General features: G+C 37.8%; 1 protein-coding gene across 1 annotated transcript in view; it reads right to left on the bottom strand.

Annotated features, from left to right (window-relative positions):
- SLX9 (SLX9 ribosome biogenesis factor) overlaps nucleotides 1-18,194 on the bottom strand; it is a 116,808-nt gene that overhangs the window by 42,818 nt on the left and 55,796 nt on the right. The window contains exons 3-4 of the mRNA XM_075180256.1: nucleotides 10,115-10,177; nucleotides 1,747-1,909 (exon numbers count right to left, since the gene is read on the bottom strand). Of these exons, the coding sequence (XP_075036357.1) occupies nucleotides 1,747-1,909; nucleotides 10,115-10,177 (226 nt within the window). The remainder of the gene's footprint in view (nucleotides 1-1,746; nucleotides 1,910-10,114; nucleotides 10,178-18,194) is intronic.

Here is an 18,194-nt window from a genome sequence, read left to right as displayed (position 1 = left end):
TAGGCCATTTCGGGCACACTTATCTGCATGCCTGGCTTTGCCTTTAATGTGTACCTGTCATGCAAGTCTGCAAGTGAACACATCATTACCTATGCCCAAATAAAACACAAATGCAATTTAAACAAATGACCTTAAATGTACCTTTATAGTGTAAATCATCAGTAATACTTTAACCATTCATCTTTATCTGGTGCTTCAATCTCATTTGCCTCAGGCTTAACATTAGAAGCTGCCAGGCTGTCATGCAAGCTCTGAATTAAATTTGCCACAATGCAGCGGGTACTTGAACTAGGATGTGTAAGCTTATGTTATCTCCGTGTACACATCAAAAGCAATTGTTGATTATTTTTGCAATGAAAAAGGCGAATGATAACAAGCTTTGGTTGAGTTTTGTGACGCAGCTTTATAAATCACAAATATGACATTCATAAGCCTTTATACAGCACAAAATACTCAATGGAAAACATTTAATACCGGACACACAAGAGTTTTTATGATACAGAAACACTATACACATTCGTTTCCTATGTATTCTAACTGCTTGGTTACTGCACTTTTCCCCAACTAAGTAAAATTGATTCCTAAGCAGACACATTTTGATGTGAAATGTGGCCTTTCGGTAAACTCATACTTTATGTACAAAACTGAATGGAAAGTTAATAAGGGAAAATTAAAAAAAAAAAATCCATAGCAAACAAACATCCAGAGTGTGGAGGAGATATAGTGGTCGAACTGGACTGGTAAATGAATTATCTCACTGTCATGAAACCTATTATATTTTATATATAGAGACAAAACTAATTACCGTATATTCCATGTGTTTATACCAATTTGCACTCATGCTTTTGTCTGCATCATATTTTTTTTCAGGCATTCCTTACTCAATAACAATGCATTAAAAGAATGTCACTGCAAAAGTCCATTTAGCTCTGTATACATACCCACTGAGGTTAACAAGAGAGCATTGCGATGTACCTTTCCCATTCTTGTCAATGAGCTATTCATTCCACTGACCCATTCATTTCAATGGGGCGCACTTCATGTAGAAACCCCAGTGACATGAATGGGCCAAGCTGTATTGATATTTTTTTTTTTCACACATCAACAAACTTTTAAAATTTGTCTTTACAAATGCATGATCAAAGCAGGAACACCCAAGGACTCCTTACTGCCAATCACATCTTGGGAAACATTCACAAACACCTGGAAGTGCATATTAACTATATTTGAACTTCATATCAAACGCCTATGGGATACATGCTGTTTGCACAGCACCAGTGGTTAAGACCCTTAGGATAAATAGTTTCTATTAAAACGGATTGCATGGTCTAGAAGCCTTGACAATTTTTCTACTATGTTGAAAAGAGCCCATCCAAGCCCTCCTCCTTAATCCTTTAACTCTGTTATCACCTCCACTTCTCTACTCTGTGCCACTTTATTTGCATCTTCTCCTTCCCTCAAGGATGCAAACTCTCACAAGCAGGGTCTTCTTTCCTTGTGTTCTCGAAAGTAAACTATGGCTACATAGAGACCAGATCCAAGCCAGATTTGTTTGATCACTTGAAAAGTGGATGAAAATCATAACCAAACTAAAAATTAATGAATGTGAATGGAACTATTCCACACTAAGATTATTTAGATAATGACAACATTATACTTGATACATTTGCATCTAAAAAAAACTAAACAATCCCTGCTTTACACTCTACAAAGATATTTCAAAGCATTTCATTCAGCAGTACTTACTCTTTAGGCTGCTTCCTAGGTGCTCTGGGTTTGCGAACAGAGGTCAATTCAGAGATATCAGGCAGGGCATCCACAAGTGGTTGCAGGTCTCCAACAACAGGGGTAGCTCTTCTCTTGGCCTGAGCCTTCTTCGTCTGCTGAGCCAGTATTAAGGTATCGATTTCTAAAACAAAAACGAGGTATTAAAGAACAATAACAATGCTTCATATTTCCAAAATGAACTGTGTCAAAAATATTATTCTGACAAATAGTGAACGGCTGTTCTTGTGAATGTATTTTGATAAATATGAAAAGATAGTTTTCAATGCTTATCGCATAGATAAATATTGAACGATCTTTCATATTATGCAATGCTACATAAATATGCCCCAAAGTACAAGGGAAATGATGTCTATTCAATGTAGAGTTAACAGAAAAAATTTATATATTTTCATATACCTGAGTTTATGCCAAAATTTTGAAATTCCTAAATTTATGTCTTGGATTTATGTCTTGGTTGTTCAGATGGGACTTGGATTGCTACCAAGTCCCATCTGAAAAACATGCACTGTAGCTATATTTAAATTTTAAACTGCTGCCTTTGCCGACACACTGTAATTGACCTTTGTAATACCTGTCCACGTAGTGTGTAACCACAGTATCACACATTTTACAATGTATCTTCATATATGCCAGAGACTCTAAACTCCCAATTATTTGTTAGTGGGAAAAAAGATCTTGGATAGAGGATAACGAGGTAGAAAGCATCTGGAAGAAAGAATTGTGTTAGGAAGCTCTACAGCGTGCAAAGCTCAGTTTCCATCTGGCTTGTATGTACAGGGTGTTTGGGACATTGGTTAATAGTGATTAACTGCCCTATAAAAAAACAAAACAAATGAATACAAATAAAATGATATAAAAATATTTGAAACTGACTCAGAAACGGTCAGCTTGAACTGAAATGGAGTGAAACCAGGCACAAAGAGCAAGTGAACACAGATGTTGAAGTGCAATAGAAACATAGTGCTGACACACAGTAAATTATCCACCCTGCTAAAGCTGCAACGCAGCCATAGCTCACTTCCACGATTATCTTTTACGTGTATGCTTACGTGAGCACCGACACTGTACTGTGCAACTTTTTTTTTTTTTAACTTAAAAGCTTTTTATTGAATTTTAGAACAGCATATTACAAACATAGCAGTGATTGCAGAGTACATACAGCAGATCAGTTATATTGAACAATCCACACTGATTAGATAAACAATCAAACAAGTAAATAAAAGTGAGAAAAAAATGCACATCTTATGACCCAGTGTACATAAGCCGAAGATGGCAAAGAGAACAGACAAGAAAAATAGACTGATAGACGGGGGGAGGAGGACAAGACAAGACAAAAGACTATCCGGTTATAGAAAGTGTACCTGTGGGTCTAGCCCAAGTACCCAACTTGACTCAAAAGCCGTTCCACAGTACTCACAGATCGGAGATTGAACTATGATCCGTAAAGTACTCATACCATACAAACCACTTAACAAGCGGGGAGGAAGCCCCTGTAAACTGATTAAAACCTATGGTTTCCATTTTGTAGCTATGTTGGATTTTGTTAATAATTTTTATACTGTGAAACTTTAAATAAATAAATTAAACCTATTTGGTTCCATTCTGTTAACTAAATGTGCTGAGCCTTTGAGAGCTAGGAGGGATGAAAACAGGTATAAGGGCAGAAACAAGTGGCTGCATCTATGAACCAATTGCTTTCATTTAATTAGATTATTTGTGATATATATGGTAAGAGAATCTTTTCAAAATGGATGGACTTTTATTTGAAGTTTACCAACCATTTCAGAACCGTTAAGCTACTGCACAGTCAACTGCAAATACATTTGTATTGTTAATATCAGTAATCAATCACCACTATATATGCAAAGGGAAGTAGAACATTTTCTTGCAACATCCAAGAAGCCAGCATTCGTAAAATCCAATATTTATTAGCTCATAAACATAACTGAGTGAAGAAACCAACAGCAGCCATTTCGATCCACGAAACAGATCTTTATCATGGCACACAGATGAGAAGAAAACAAGCAGTTTCTAAATGCTGGTGCCTTTAGCTCTTTACAAAGGTCTTGTCTTTTTGGATTTCACAAGAAAAATGTGGGTCGTACACATCAACAATCAACACAGGGTTTCAAACGGACCGTTTCAGATTCTAATGAATTTTGGTACAATAAATGCTGCCATGGGTATAAAGAAAACCCCCAAATCTTAGGCTGATATGTGCACTGGTTTTGAAGTTATACACCCTTAAAGTAACACTTTAACAAAAAACTTGCTTTTACGTTTTTTTTAATTGCACCTGATTGAGGTCTCATTTTAAACCTCTTTTTATGGGCTTTCATATTTCAAGAAATTTTCAGCATCATGTTTCAAGAAAAACATTTTTTTAATATTTTCAAAAGCAACATTTTGATTTTCTCAAAAAGCCTTATTTTTAAGTTTTTGAATAACATCTCAAAAATTGTTTATACTGTTGTTAACTCTAACAGGTCGAATGTACACCCTTTCTGAAACGGAAATACTAAAAACAAATGAAGCCTTCAGGAAGATTCAACCCATCAAGTAGCACCATCCATCCAGAGCAAAAGCACCAAACGGTAATGATCTGTAGTAAGCTTTCTTACCTATGTGAAAGCCATAAAATTATGTCAAATGTTTTTTTTAAATATTTCAGTACGAAACAAAATGTGTCATTGTATATAATATACATCACAGGGATTGTTTAACAGTCCAAAATGAAATCTCTTGCAGCAGATGATCTCAACATGATCCCAAAATAAAACTTTGGGGATTTATTAACAACAGTATGAATAATATTTGAGAGGTTTTCCCCAAAAATTAAAATATGGCTTTTTGAGAAAATCAAAATTTTGATTTTGAAAATGTTATATTTTTAATTTTAATTAATTGAAACATGATGCTGTGTTATAGATCATATAAAGCCATAAAAAGAGAGGTTTAAAGTGAGACATTGCCCAACTCTCTAGCTCAAATTAGGTCAGCCACAAATGCAATTAAAAAAAACAAAAAAATGTTAAAAGCAATTTTTTCCTTAAAAAAGTGCAACTTTAAAGGTGTATAACTTCAAAATCAGTGCACATATCAGCCTAAGATTTGGGGGTTTTCTTTACATCCATGGAAGCATTTATTATACCAAATTTAATTGAAATTACAAAATAAAAGGTAGATTTTTTTTCTAAAATTTAGTTGATTTAATGTGGAATGACCCATGTGAATTATCTCCCGTTCATTCCTTTCCACAAAATACTATGGTTTGCTTCAGTTTTGTTTAGCAAGACAGGTCACACAAACAACATCCCCTCAGAGACACCTCCGACCCTTTGAGGTATGGACGCCACAAGACCTCTGAAGGTGTCCTTTGGTATCTGGCAGCAAGACATTAGCAGTAGATCCTTAAAGTGCTGTAAGTTGAAAAGTAGAACCTCCAAGGCTCTGAATTGTTTTTCCAGCACATCCCACAGATGCTGGTTCCGACTGAGATCTGAGGATTTTGGAGGCCAAGTCAAAACCTTGAACTGTTTGTCATGTTCCTCAAACCCTTCTGAACAATTTTTGTAGTATGGCAGGTAGCATTATCCTGCTGAAAGAGGTCACTGCCATTAGGGAATACTGTTGCCATGTAGGTGTGTACTTGGTCTGCAACAATGTTTAGGTAGGTGGTACGTGTTAAAAGTAACACACACACACGAATGTCAGATTTCCCAGCAGAACATTACCCAGAGCAACGCACTGCTTGAACCGGTTTGCCGTCTTCCCATATTACATCCTGGTGCCATCCCTTCCCCAGGTAACAGATGCACACACACCCGACTGTCTACACAATTTAAAAGAAAATGTGATTCATCAGACTAGGCCCACCTTATTCCATTGCTCCATGGTCCAGTACTGGCGCTCACGTGCCAATTGTGGGTGCTTTTGGCAGTGGATCGGGGTCAGCATGGGCTCTCTAATCAGTCTGTAGATACACAGCCTCAAACACAGCAAGCTGTGATGCACTATGTGTACTGACACCTTTATATCATAGTCAGCATCAACTTTTTCAGCAATTTGTGCTACAGTAACTCTTCTACGGGATTGGACAAGACGCGCATTAATGAGCCTTGGTGGCCACTTATGGTAGGTACTAACAACTGCATGCTGGAAACACCCCACAAGACCTGTCGTTTTGGAGATGCTCTGACCCAGTCGTCTAGCCATAAGAAATTGGTCCTTGTCAAAGTCACTCAGATCCATCCTTTTGCCCATATTTCCTGCCTCCACCAACGTGAAGAACTGACTGTTCACTTGCTGCCTAATATATCCCACTCCTTGACAGGTGTCATTGTAACAAGATAATCAAAGTTATTCACTTCACTTGTCAGTAGTTTTAATGTTGTGGCATATATACATACACACACACACACGCACACGCGCTGATAAAGAAATCTGAACTGAATGGCTGGGGGCTGCCAAGAAGCTTTAGGGATTTTAATAGTGTAAAATTAGATACTTTTTAACACTATATTACATAAAACATAATAAATGATACAAGGCTATGTACACTGTGTCCCTCACCTCTTCTGTGTCCAATTACCAGGGAATGCAAGCAGTGGAACTCATAGGCAGAGGTCCAAAAAAGTGTAATGCACATAGTAGATAGCTCATTCTCTCATTCAAGAGAGAAGAGAAAGTAGGAGAGCGGAGGACAGGAGACATTAGGAAGGGGGCATGACTTGAAGGAACGCAGCTAATTGGTGGCTAATAACCTAAAAGAACCAGTCATATTTAAGCTTACTGTATAGTGTCTGAATGCTGTAGATGGTGCCAAAAACACCTACCAGTGTAACCGAGAACCACTTAAATAAACATCATAACAATACAGACATAACGTAATGGTGTTACACTTGTTGCTTACAATATTTCTAAATATTGAACTGACTACATTTGAAAAATGGATGGTACCTAGACCATCTAGTTCTATACAGGACAAAGGCAGCTAGCAGATTAGATCATTCAATGTCCTGCTAAAACAATTGTGGGTTTATCAAAGAGTAAGGGTGCCAAGATTGGATCCATTAATTAAATTTTCAATACAAATTACTTTGTTTTGTCATATTCAAAATAGTAGACACACACAAACAGCCTTACGTCCAAACATGAATCATGTGTTGATAGCACTGTACATTTCCTATTAATAAACAACTTTCTGATAAAGTATTGAAGGGAACATATACCCTGTTTAACAGCTCTATTGGGAATGACAGGAATCAGAACACTAGCTGAAACAACTGTTCTGTAGATGTAGTATATGCCAGCATTAGCCCTTAATCCGGTCATTTTCCAGTGTTACAATAATGTAATGGGAATATTGTACAGTCCTGGAGAATCTATACTTATTATTGCAATAAACTGTTAAGCTCTGCTCTGTCAGAATTATAAAATCAAGTAAGTCTCGCCAATTCTTTGAAACTAAAGGTTTGTGAACCACAATTACGTGTTCTGCAGCATTCAAGTGTACTTTACCCTTGTCTAACCTCTAAAATGGAAATTAAGGAAAGTGAATAAATTACATTTTTGAAATCATGAATTAAACACATTTTCCTATGCCTAGAGCTTAGCTCATCGAACATTTACTAGTTTGGAGAATGTCAAAATAAAATGTAATAACTTAAGATATAGAAGCTGATGGGATTGGGGGGGGGAGGGGGGTGGTTAATGAAAGGGAACAATAATTAAGCCATAGAAACAGCGCCAACAGCCAAAATGTTTAGATAGTTTTTAAGCATTTTTCAAACAGGACCCAAACTATGTCAGCTTAGTGACCCATGTTTAGCTTTTCAACAAGATAATGGATAAGATACTGGGACATGATCAGTACAGCTACCCAAAGCTGCAATAGCAAAAATGACTATTCTATGGGCAAACAGCCCACAATAATTAAAGTGTGTTTTAGACAGCAAAAATGGAAGGCTTGTACACCTACAGGATTATGATCTGGGCTTTTGGAGCCTGAAATAGCACATACTATTTGTAATACTATTCATAATAGCACACTAACATGTATGTCATTATGTTTTTAATACAACGCTACTTTTATGTTTATTATTATTATTAATTTTTATTTATAAGGCGCCACAAGGCGTCCGCAGCGCCGTACAGGGACAAACAAATTACAATACAATGGGAGACAGCACAGTACAGTAAACAGTAAGCACAGTAACTCAGTAAGCTCAATGCACAGCTAGAGAGGGCGGGGAAGGGGGAGGGAGGATCCGCAAACGACGGGGCCCAAGAAGGAGGGCGCGGAAGACAGGGAGACCCCCAGGGGGGAGGAGGGAGCAAGAGGGGACGTGGGGTGGAGGACCCTCGAGGAGGAGGGCTAAGTAGCTGAAGAGCAGAGTTAGAAGTGGTGGAAACAGGAGGAGAGATGGCCCTGCTCAGAGGAGTGTACAATCTAAGGGGAGGTGTGGACAGACAGAGAGAGACGCAGGGGAGAGAGGGAGAGTAGGGGGACGGAGGCAGAAGATAAGGTAGGAAATTAAGTGGGAGACAGAAAGGCTTTAAAAAAAAGGTGGGTTTTTAGGGCCCGTTTGAAACTGGACAGATTAGGGGAAGTTCTGATGGAGGGAGGGAGCTTGTTCTAGTGGAGGGGGGCAGCGCGGGCGAAGTCTTGGATACGCGCGTGGGAGGAGGTTATAAGGGGGGAAGAGAGGCGACGGTCAGAGGCAGAACGGAGAGGGTCGGGATGGAGCATGAAGAGAGAAGAGGGTGGAGATGTAGGGCGCAGTGGAGTTGGGGAGGGCCTTGTAGGTGAGTGTGAGGAGCTTAAAGAGGATTCTGAAGGGGAGTGGGAGCCAGTGAAGGGCTAGGTAGAGTGGGGAGACACAAGAGGAGCGGCGAGAAAGGAAAATAAGCCTAGCGGCAGCGTTAAGAACAGATCGAAGGGGATCGAGATGAGAGTGGGGGAGGCCAGTGAGGAGGAGGTTGCAGTAGTCCAGGCGGGAGATGATCAGAGAGTGGATAAGGCATTTGGTGGCATCTTATTTTCCTTTCTCGCCGCTCCTTTTCTGTCTCCCCCCTCTACCTAGCGCTTCACTGGCTCCCATTCCCCTTCAGAATCCTCTTTAAGCTCCTCACACTCACCTACAAGGCCCTCGCCTACCTCACTGCACCCTACATCTCCACCCTCCTCTCTATTTTTTTTTTTGTTTATGCATTTTAATGTTGTCAGATGGGGTCCCCTTATTAACAATCAACACAATTGGTATTTTGAATCATGGTTAATATATTATTTTTGTCATTTATCAGGGCAGTGTATACGCCATATGAATTTAGAGACTAAACTAACATTTCAGCCCGATATATGCAATTCTACATCTGTTTAGTGTGATGAGATTGGTTTGGATTATTCAATGTGATTCAAGTTTTCCATTGCCAATCATGCAAAATAAACATACAGGACACCTTCAGTTAGAAGGGCTTAGAAGGGGGCATGGGTGGTGGAACTACTGCCCCAGTAGCACAGTTACCAAATAATTTGACATGAAGTGAATTAAAAAACAGTGTTGCATACTTGCATGCCATCATCCATTGGAAGAAAACATACAAATTTAAAAAACTTCCAGCACTTTTCTGCCACTGTAAAGATCTCAAATCCCATGGGTGACGATATTGACACCAGGTCCATAATACATGCACATTTTATATTACCAAATGTAAACCAAGTCAATCCCTATGCATTTAAAATATCTGAGAAATATTTCTACTGATTACCATTGCATTAGTTTTATTCTTTACTAATAAAACTTAATGTATTTTTTCATTATATTTAGCAGAACTGATCTCTGAATCAGAGGAATCCCTCTGGGTACTCTCATCACAGATTGAGAAAGCTCTAAAACACTTGAGTAGACTGCATGCCGTAAAAATTTAGGCAAGTAAAAAGTAGTACGTACCTCAGTAATTCACATCATGTGGCAAATATGAATGCCTAAACAGGTCTTTAATGCTTATTTTCTATTAGTATTTTAAATAAAAATATTAAAGAGAGCAAAATTTCTAAGAACTGAAATTCCAAAATAAAAGTTCTTTGGGTTGTTTGTTTTTTTAAATGTGACAGTTTTATTACATCTTTAAAGAAAAAAGACAAACAAATTCCACAAATTAAAATATGTTGTTTGCATATGCATACCTGTGTAGTGGACAGCTCTAATTTCTACACTGGTGGTATAGATCCTTACTTTAACATACATAAATCATATTTTTATTGATACAAGTTTTTTTTTCTTCATTTTATTTATTTAATTTTCATACAGAAAGACATACTCACTCTGCAACCATTGTTCCCGTCTTTGCTTTGCCTTCTCCTTCTTGGGCAGTAAGATCTTCTCTTCTGGAATAAGAGAAAGCATAGGTAAGAATTGAGCTTAAGTTACACTATCAGGGCCAGGTGAACTGTTGGCAAAACCAGATTTTGTAGCAAAAATCTGTTCTAGTGCCAACTACGTGAATTTTTTTTTACCTTTTTTTTTCCAACTGTCTTGATAAGCCTTACCTACGTATACATGACATATGGGTGTAAGTGTGTTAATCAAAACAACACCACCTTATCTGTCTAAAAATGACTAAAATCCCCCAAAATTATCTCTCACATTTACCATTACCCACCCACTTCTAATATCAGTAAGATTTAGTTCAAGACGTGACACTCTTTACAAAGTCTTCAGTTACTCTCTGACACACTGTAAATACAGGCAATTGTTTGGTTTATTTACGTAGTTTATAAAGACCAAACCTGACTTGTGAATTCCTTAAGAACACAATGAGGTAACTTTATTAAGTGGAGTTTAAAATGAAAAAAAAAAAAAAAAAAGCTACCATGCTTATTGAATTAGAAGTGATAACAAAAACTGTCATACAGAAATAAAAATGCAACACAGTGGTCTTGAAATAAAACAGGAACAAAAATAGAAAAAGTCATATCACACACTCAAACCCGAGGAAGACTAGAAGGTCTGGACAATTGATCAGTAGAAAAGACAGACCCAAGAGCTGAATGTCTCACATCATTTTTCCTTTGTTTGTAACATCAGGCAGGTGGTGTGCTGGCATGCTTATTCATTTCACGGCTACTTTTATTGCCCTTTTAATTCAAACGCACTTCTATTCATTCTATAATTTGGATAACTGTCATTGGGGAACATTACATATAATATTATATCCACCACACAAGTTATTGGTTTCCACCCATAAGCAAAGGAAACATGAATATGTTATATCGTTTCATTGGGAACAAACATTGTTTCTGTCAGTTCCTTATGGGCTGGTATCTATGACATGTCAAGCGACTGGTTCCACTAGTTACAAATACATGGCCCTTCCTAGTCAAAACATCTATGGGGTTGTCCCATAAACCATAATCGACTAGACATCTGGACACAAGCATCACTGCATAAATAATGCAAGCTACGTGAAAAAACACAGGTCTCTGAAGTGTACATCAATATACACTAACCCCTTGCTAAGTGACACCGTGATTCGCTACAAATAATGTTATTGAACTCATGTCTTTGGAAGAGATCATGATTAGATAAACATTTTCCTAACCTGATTAAGGCATAATTATGACACCAGCAATGAAATAGGTATCCCTTCATAAAAATGATATTTGGGGAAAAGGGGAGTGGGTTTAGAGGTAAAATAAATAATTTAATTACTTTAAGATAGTGTAGCAGAAATGGAAAAGATGGATGCACTAACTTAATGGGTAAGGTAGCATTAATTTTATTCCCCTCACTAATGTGGCCAAGATTTAATGATAATTTAGTGAAAGATGCAATTGTTGGTATACTCCAGGATTGGATAATGGTAGCCTTGTTGCATTTACCATTGGATTTAAAAAGTTAACATAAATACCAAATATGAAGTGTAATTTAGTAGAGCTAACATATTGTTAAATTGTATAGGATTAGCCAGAAACTTCTTAATGAAATAGAAAATAAATTTCTAAAAGTATTATTTTATGCCAGCTTTAGGAGTACATGAATCAGGGAGCCCATAATTCCTCCAACATAAGATTGATGTGGAAGAATACATTTTGTGGCATTTTACTGGAACCATGTATAGATATAATTCAACAGTGTTTCTACACAATTTAGACTGATTGACTTAATTTACATTTTTAAAAACATCCAAGCTTAGGGGGCTCGGTAACTCAATATTTAGTAATGATTCCCACTGCTTCATTTGTCCAGCTTTTAGGACTTCTTTGTTGTTTGCAAGACCCCTGTAGAAATTGGAAACTTTTTATTGATCACAGGGGGCCAAAATATGTGTTCCTTAAAAGCGTTGAGAGCTAACTGTAATCTAAGAAACCGATGATGAGAACACAAGCCAAATCCACAAGTGTGAATAAAAATCCTAAATTTGGGGTAACGTATTAATATGAAATCTATAAAAGTTGGCTGACCTACTTGCTACATCCAGCAAGAAGTCACCCACCTCAGGAATTCCTTGGTTGCACTAATAAGTTTAAAAAAGGCCTTTAATTTTGTCGGAAATGTATTTAATGGGTAAAAATTAAAGTTTAGGTTTTATAGGAAAATATTAAAGATGGGTACTAAATAATAGAGTTTGGTGTTCATGATTTAGGTTATAGTATTCAGTCTCCCAATAGTAAGGAGCAATAAAAACTGGAAAAAGAAATTAAGAAAAAAAAAAATGGTGTTACCACTCCACATTAGGAAGCCTGAAACAAATGCAAGCTTATATAAAACGTTCTAGAGATCACAAAATAATGACAAACCAGGATTAAATAAGGCCTAAACAAATATCCACCCTTCCCCACCAAAATGTCTGTAGTTAGTAATGGTGATAATGGTTGACAGTAGTATACTAATAACATCTAATAAAAATAGTTTTAAATATGCAAGCCATTATGGATGATGAACACCTCTTTATAACCTTATATAGAATTGTTATGTTTGCGAGACAGACTGCCAAATATATGACATTCTTCTAAATATACATTTCCTCAAAGCCCTCAGTACTGTAGGCTTGCCAGAAAAGAAGAAGTATATTATCATCATATAGGACAGATGAAACAGTATTGGGACAGAAATATGTGTAAACCTATAAACTCTATATATACAAAAATCAGCCACAAAATTAAAACTACTGACAAGTGAAGTGAATAACATTCTTTCATGTTACAATGGCACCTGTCGAGGGGTGGGATATATTAGGGAATAAATGATGTGTTGGAAGCAGGAAAAATGGGCAAGCATAATGATCTGAGTGACTTTGACAAGCACCAATTTGTGAAGGCTATATGATTGGGTCAGAGCATCTCCAAAACGGCAGGTCTTAAGGGGTGTTCCCGCTATGCGGTGGTTAGTACCTACCAAAAGTGGTCCAAGGAAGGACAACCGGTGAACTGGCGACAGGGTAAAGGCACCCAAGGCTTATTGATATAATTGGGAGTGAATGCTAGCCCGTCTGGTCCAATACCTCAGAAGAGCTACTATAGCACAAACTGCTGAAAAAGTGAACACGGACTATGATTATAAAGCCGTCAGAACACACAGTGCATCGCAGTTTGCTGCACATGGGGCTGCATAGCCACAGACCAGTCAGACTGTCCATGTCGACACCTGTCCACTGCTGAAAGATCACAGAACTGGACAATGGAGCAATGGAAGAAGGTGGCCTGGTCTTGTGAATCACGTTTTCTTTAACATCATGCGGATGGAAATTGTGGCATTTACCTGGGGAAGAGATGGCACCAGGATGCACTATGGTAAGTAGTCAAGCCAGCGGAGGCAGTGTGATGCTCTGAACAATGTTCTGCTGAGATACCTTGGGTCCTGACATTCATGTGGATGTTACTACATACACGCCTATCTAAACATTGGTGCAGAACAAGTACACCCCTTCATGGCAACAGTATTCCCTGATGGCAGTGACCTCTTTCAGCAGGATAATGCACCCTGCAACACTGCAAAAATTGTTTAGGAACGGTTTGAGGAACATGACGAGGTGTTGACATAGCCTCCAAATTCCCCCAGATTTCAATTTGATCGAGCATCTGTGGGATGCCCTTGAAAAACAAGTTCGAGCTTTGGAGGCCCCACCTTACAGGATATGTAGCCAATGTCTTGTTGCCAGGTACTACAAGACAACTTCAGAGGTCTTGTTGAGTCCATGCCTCAAAAGAGTCAGAGCTGTTTTGCGGCAGGAGGGGGACTTACACAGTATTAAGCAGGTGGTTTTAACGTAGTGGCTGATTGGTGTACATTCTTATCAGGAAAAACAATTAGTTCAGTAAGTTCATAAACTAACTTAATGCTTTGCACAATAAGCATAAAACCACTAATAGTGTTGGTTGTCAAAGAAATTGGTAAAGGAGTATGATTATGTTTACACAAATATTATAGCATTGTAATGTTAAATAAAGAACTAAGAGTAGGAGTTACTGCTACCTCAGACTGCTTGTGACATTGTAACAGTAATAGAGAAGTTATAAATGAAATCATGGACTCAATCCCACAGAGAACTCCAGGGTCTCCGACAAGTAATAGAGCATTTATGAATCTCTAGAGCTCTGCTAATCATGAACAAACCGAAAAAAAGCAACATTGTTAAATAAAGATATAGGTGGATATAGATAATGTTCTTGAGTAAAAAAAAAAAAAAAAAAAACTTCAAAAGTTAAAAACAGAGAGAAATTGTCAAGTAGGGAATGTTCGTTTAAAGTATCATTTTCTTTAGAACTTGGGTGTTCAGGAGTGGATCATTCTGGCTTTAGGTGCTGAGGAGAAGCAGGTTTGCTTGTCCATACTATAAGGATCTGAAATCCATCTTCTGAAGTTGAGATGACTTTATGATCTCTAATCTTTGAGACGTTCTAGTATTTCTGAAGCATGTCAGGCATATTTCTTTAGATATTCTCGAATGGTTTATTCACAGTAAAGAAATGGATCTTAATTAAGACACCTTAGAGTATCAATCTCCATATGTTTTGACCTAGGCAACTTGTGAGACCTGTCAACCAAGAATTCCAAGCTAGTAGTAAGATTTGTGAAGGTTCCTGTTCATATGGCTGCAACTGCTGATTTGCAATTGTTCCAAAAAAAACATATGCAAGTTATTCCAGATAGCAGGTCTTGGAGATCTGTTATTTTCAGGTAAAGTTGTTGTATTGCTTTATATCATGGCACTGAGGAATCAATGCATTATGGTTTTTAACGAGATCTTGACATTTACCTCTCAGGGACCGATTTCTCTCTCACAAATCCTTAAATTCTTCCCTGTTGGGAATTTCCAGTTCACATGGACTAAATGAAGCTGCCCACAGAGGCAATTCTTGTTTATTTTGGGTCAGCTGAAATCAAGTAGCCGCAGTACCCTCGAAAAATTTCTTAGAACTGCACGTGCCAGTCGCTTGTATTTCTTGAAGTGTCCCTTAATTCGGATAGGGAATGTTGCCGCTGTAATGTATTAATGCACACTATTTCTAGCCATTCTATTCTAAGGGTAATCCATCTTTAAAGACAACATCCGATGTATCAGGCCAACAAATTCATGCACTAAGAATGCTGGGATCAGTAGTGCCACACTTCCCCAAAATAAAAAGTAGCTTTGCAATATAATTTTACCAGCAGGATAAAGACTAGTATAAGCAAGCCAGTGCAGGCGTCCCACTAGTGCCTGGTTCCTCTCTACCTCTCCCTCTGCCACGCTCTAGACCCCCAGTGGATTCTAAAGCCCACATAGCATACATGCAAAATGGAGCGCTCTACGTGGATTTCTTACACTATTTCGGAGCCTGCCTCCGTGCTTCTGGCTCATCTTGTGGGAAGCTGGCTGAAAATGAACTCTACATCTGGAACACCTATATAACTGATCCAGGCTAAAGTATGTTGAACATGATAAATGGATGAAGTTGGTTAGGCAAGGGAGAGCTAGAGGAAAAAACAAGCCTTATGAATAAAGTTGGGTCTAGGAGCATTCGAGCACATATCTGCTCAATAACACCACTTAGAAAGCATTTTGGAAAAGTCGCTATTTCTAATTTCTTTTTGTTTTAGAGACTTTTTATTTGAGACGGTAATAATATCATATTCCTATGTAAAAGCATGCCCATTTGTAGCAAGATACTTACTTGATTCTGGAGCTTTTGGGTGATGTTAAAGTGTATAATGAATTATATGCAATTCTAGAGATAGGGTGTAGTTGTACCTGCATATTGGCTACTATGGTCATTAATTTACATTAGTTTATGAAACATGTACATGAAAGGCAGAAGGTTGAAATGCAGGTAATGGCTATTGATTTAATGATGTAATTTAACAATTTGTGACAAACAATATCGATTGGGAAATTTGATAGCCCCAAAAAATAATTTTCAACCCCTTAGTGTTTTGCTAATGTAACAAAGGTTGCAAAAAATGTGAGCTCGATTTCCAAGAAATACAGGTTAAGTTAAATAAATGAATTACCTGCCAAATAAACACTTTAAGAACCCAGTTGGACTGAGCATTAGGTTTGTGTTTTATAAACAGACTTGAGAATGATTTTTCAAGTACATATCTCCATGCTGACATGTTACTGTAATATGGCCTTGCACTGCATTCCAGATCTCTGTGTTGTACATCTACTGTGCAAACAAAATGTTCTGTCTAAACCAGCAATAATCACACATCAAACCTGAGGAACATACCCATGTGCACATTTCCATCTCATTAGTTCTATGAAAGGAATAAACATGAAAATATGGGAGTACTGCTGGTGTGATCAGTGTGCAGGGGAACTGTAGAGGTCTGCAAATGGAAATGTGCTACAGTGCGTTATGCCCATTTGCTCTTCAAAAAGAAACTTTACGGTAGTAAAGAAAATGTATTATGCATCACACAAAAAGGTGGAAGTGGATATGTAGTTAAATGGGCATACCTTTGTAGGCAATTTTCCTAAGCAAGTAACTGGGTCCAGCAAATTACCAGCATTAACACTACACTCTACACGCTCCAGCCACCACGGATTCAGTGTTTGTTCAAACCTGTCTGCTGTTGACACGCTTTTCAGCCATGTCTAAAAACGCATTAAAAACAGGATGAATGGTTTGTTATGAGCTTGTTTCCACCATTGCGTTCCCCAAATGATAAAGTGCACTACAAGCACATTATATTGTATGTATTGTTGAAATTGCAATGCCGGTAAAATGCATAATTTAATAACTATAAAGTATGCATTTGTTTTTATGCATTACCACCCAAATTTTCAGCACATTTGAAAATAAGCCCTCAGTTTAAACTACATTGAATGGTAGCCATTATGACAACTACTATTAGATCCAATTCATAGATGAAATCCTCCAGTTACTTGTGATAGTAAAATTGCAGCAGTTTCAGATGGCTATAGCTGATAATACGAACCGAGGGCACCCAAGGCTGATATGCCGAACCATACTGCAGAGGAGTTCAGTTGGTGCTGTTACAATGCAGGTGCTTCTGTACTGTTGTCACAGCATCTGTCAGCCACAGCACAAGTGCAAATAGTGACTCCAGAATCTATAGTTAAAGGGACAATTCTCCATAATCAATGTTCTCAGCTACAGCTTTGCTGTTTTCATTGCCCAAAGAGTGCAAATATAGATGGAAAATGAGCCATATCCTTACTGGCAGAACCCTCTTAAGAAAGAAATATTGGAAGTGTTTGGAATCCCACACGTCACCTTCTGACACTGTAATAGATGGGACATATCACTAGCAGTAAAGTCTCCATTGCTCACACAAATATGGTGACCTAAGGAAAACCACAAGCTTCTGGGATCTTTCAGCTAGGATCATATTCTGCTTGTATGGCCCAGCCCCCTACATCTGCAGCATGTGCCTGTAGAGATATGAAACACTTCTTATAGTTTGTTAATGAAAAGAACACACAGGTCACATAAGCTGTAAAATATGAAGAGGAGAATTGGCAGGCCCTCATTTGTGCAGAGCGGAGATGTAGACTTCTGGCAGAGGCTGCAGAGCTGCATGGGGAAATGATTATGGGAGGGAGAAAAACCACAAGATAATCCTGAAGCTAGAAATAGCTTTGCGCTTTTTGAACAACAGAAATAACGTAAGTGACTACATCTTGTGTGTGTGTTTACAACCCAACTCGAGAAGTGTTTGTAAATTCTGTAAATATATAGGACATAAATTGCAAGGAGTGAAACCAACACCAGGATAAAATGTAAACGGTTTGTTTATGACATTAAGATTAAAAGTAAAGATTTAAGAATGGAATATGTTAGGTGTCCAGCTAAAGATCTCTAAACATCCAAAAGAAAGTATATGCAGGTGCTGATCTTTACTTTTAATTTGAATCATTTTAAACTTGTGTTTAGTTTTGTCTTACACAGTTTT

This window comes from Mixophyes fleayi, chromosome 7 (genome assembly GCF_038048845.1).
Source record: "Mixophyes fleayi isolate aMixFle1 chromosome 7, aMixFle1.hap1, whole genome shotgun sequence".
NCBI classification, from domain to species: Eukaryota; Metazoa; Chordata; class Amphibia; order Anura; family Limnodynastidae; genus Mixophyes; species Mixophyes fleayi.
Note: the sequence above shows the minus strand (reverse complement) of the source record. Positions and strands in the feature narration are given on the sequence as shown.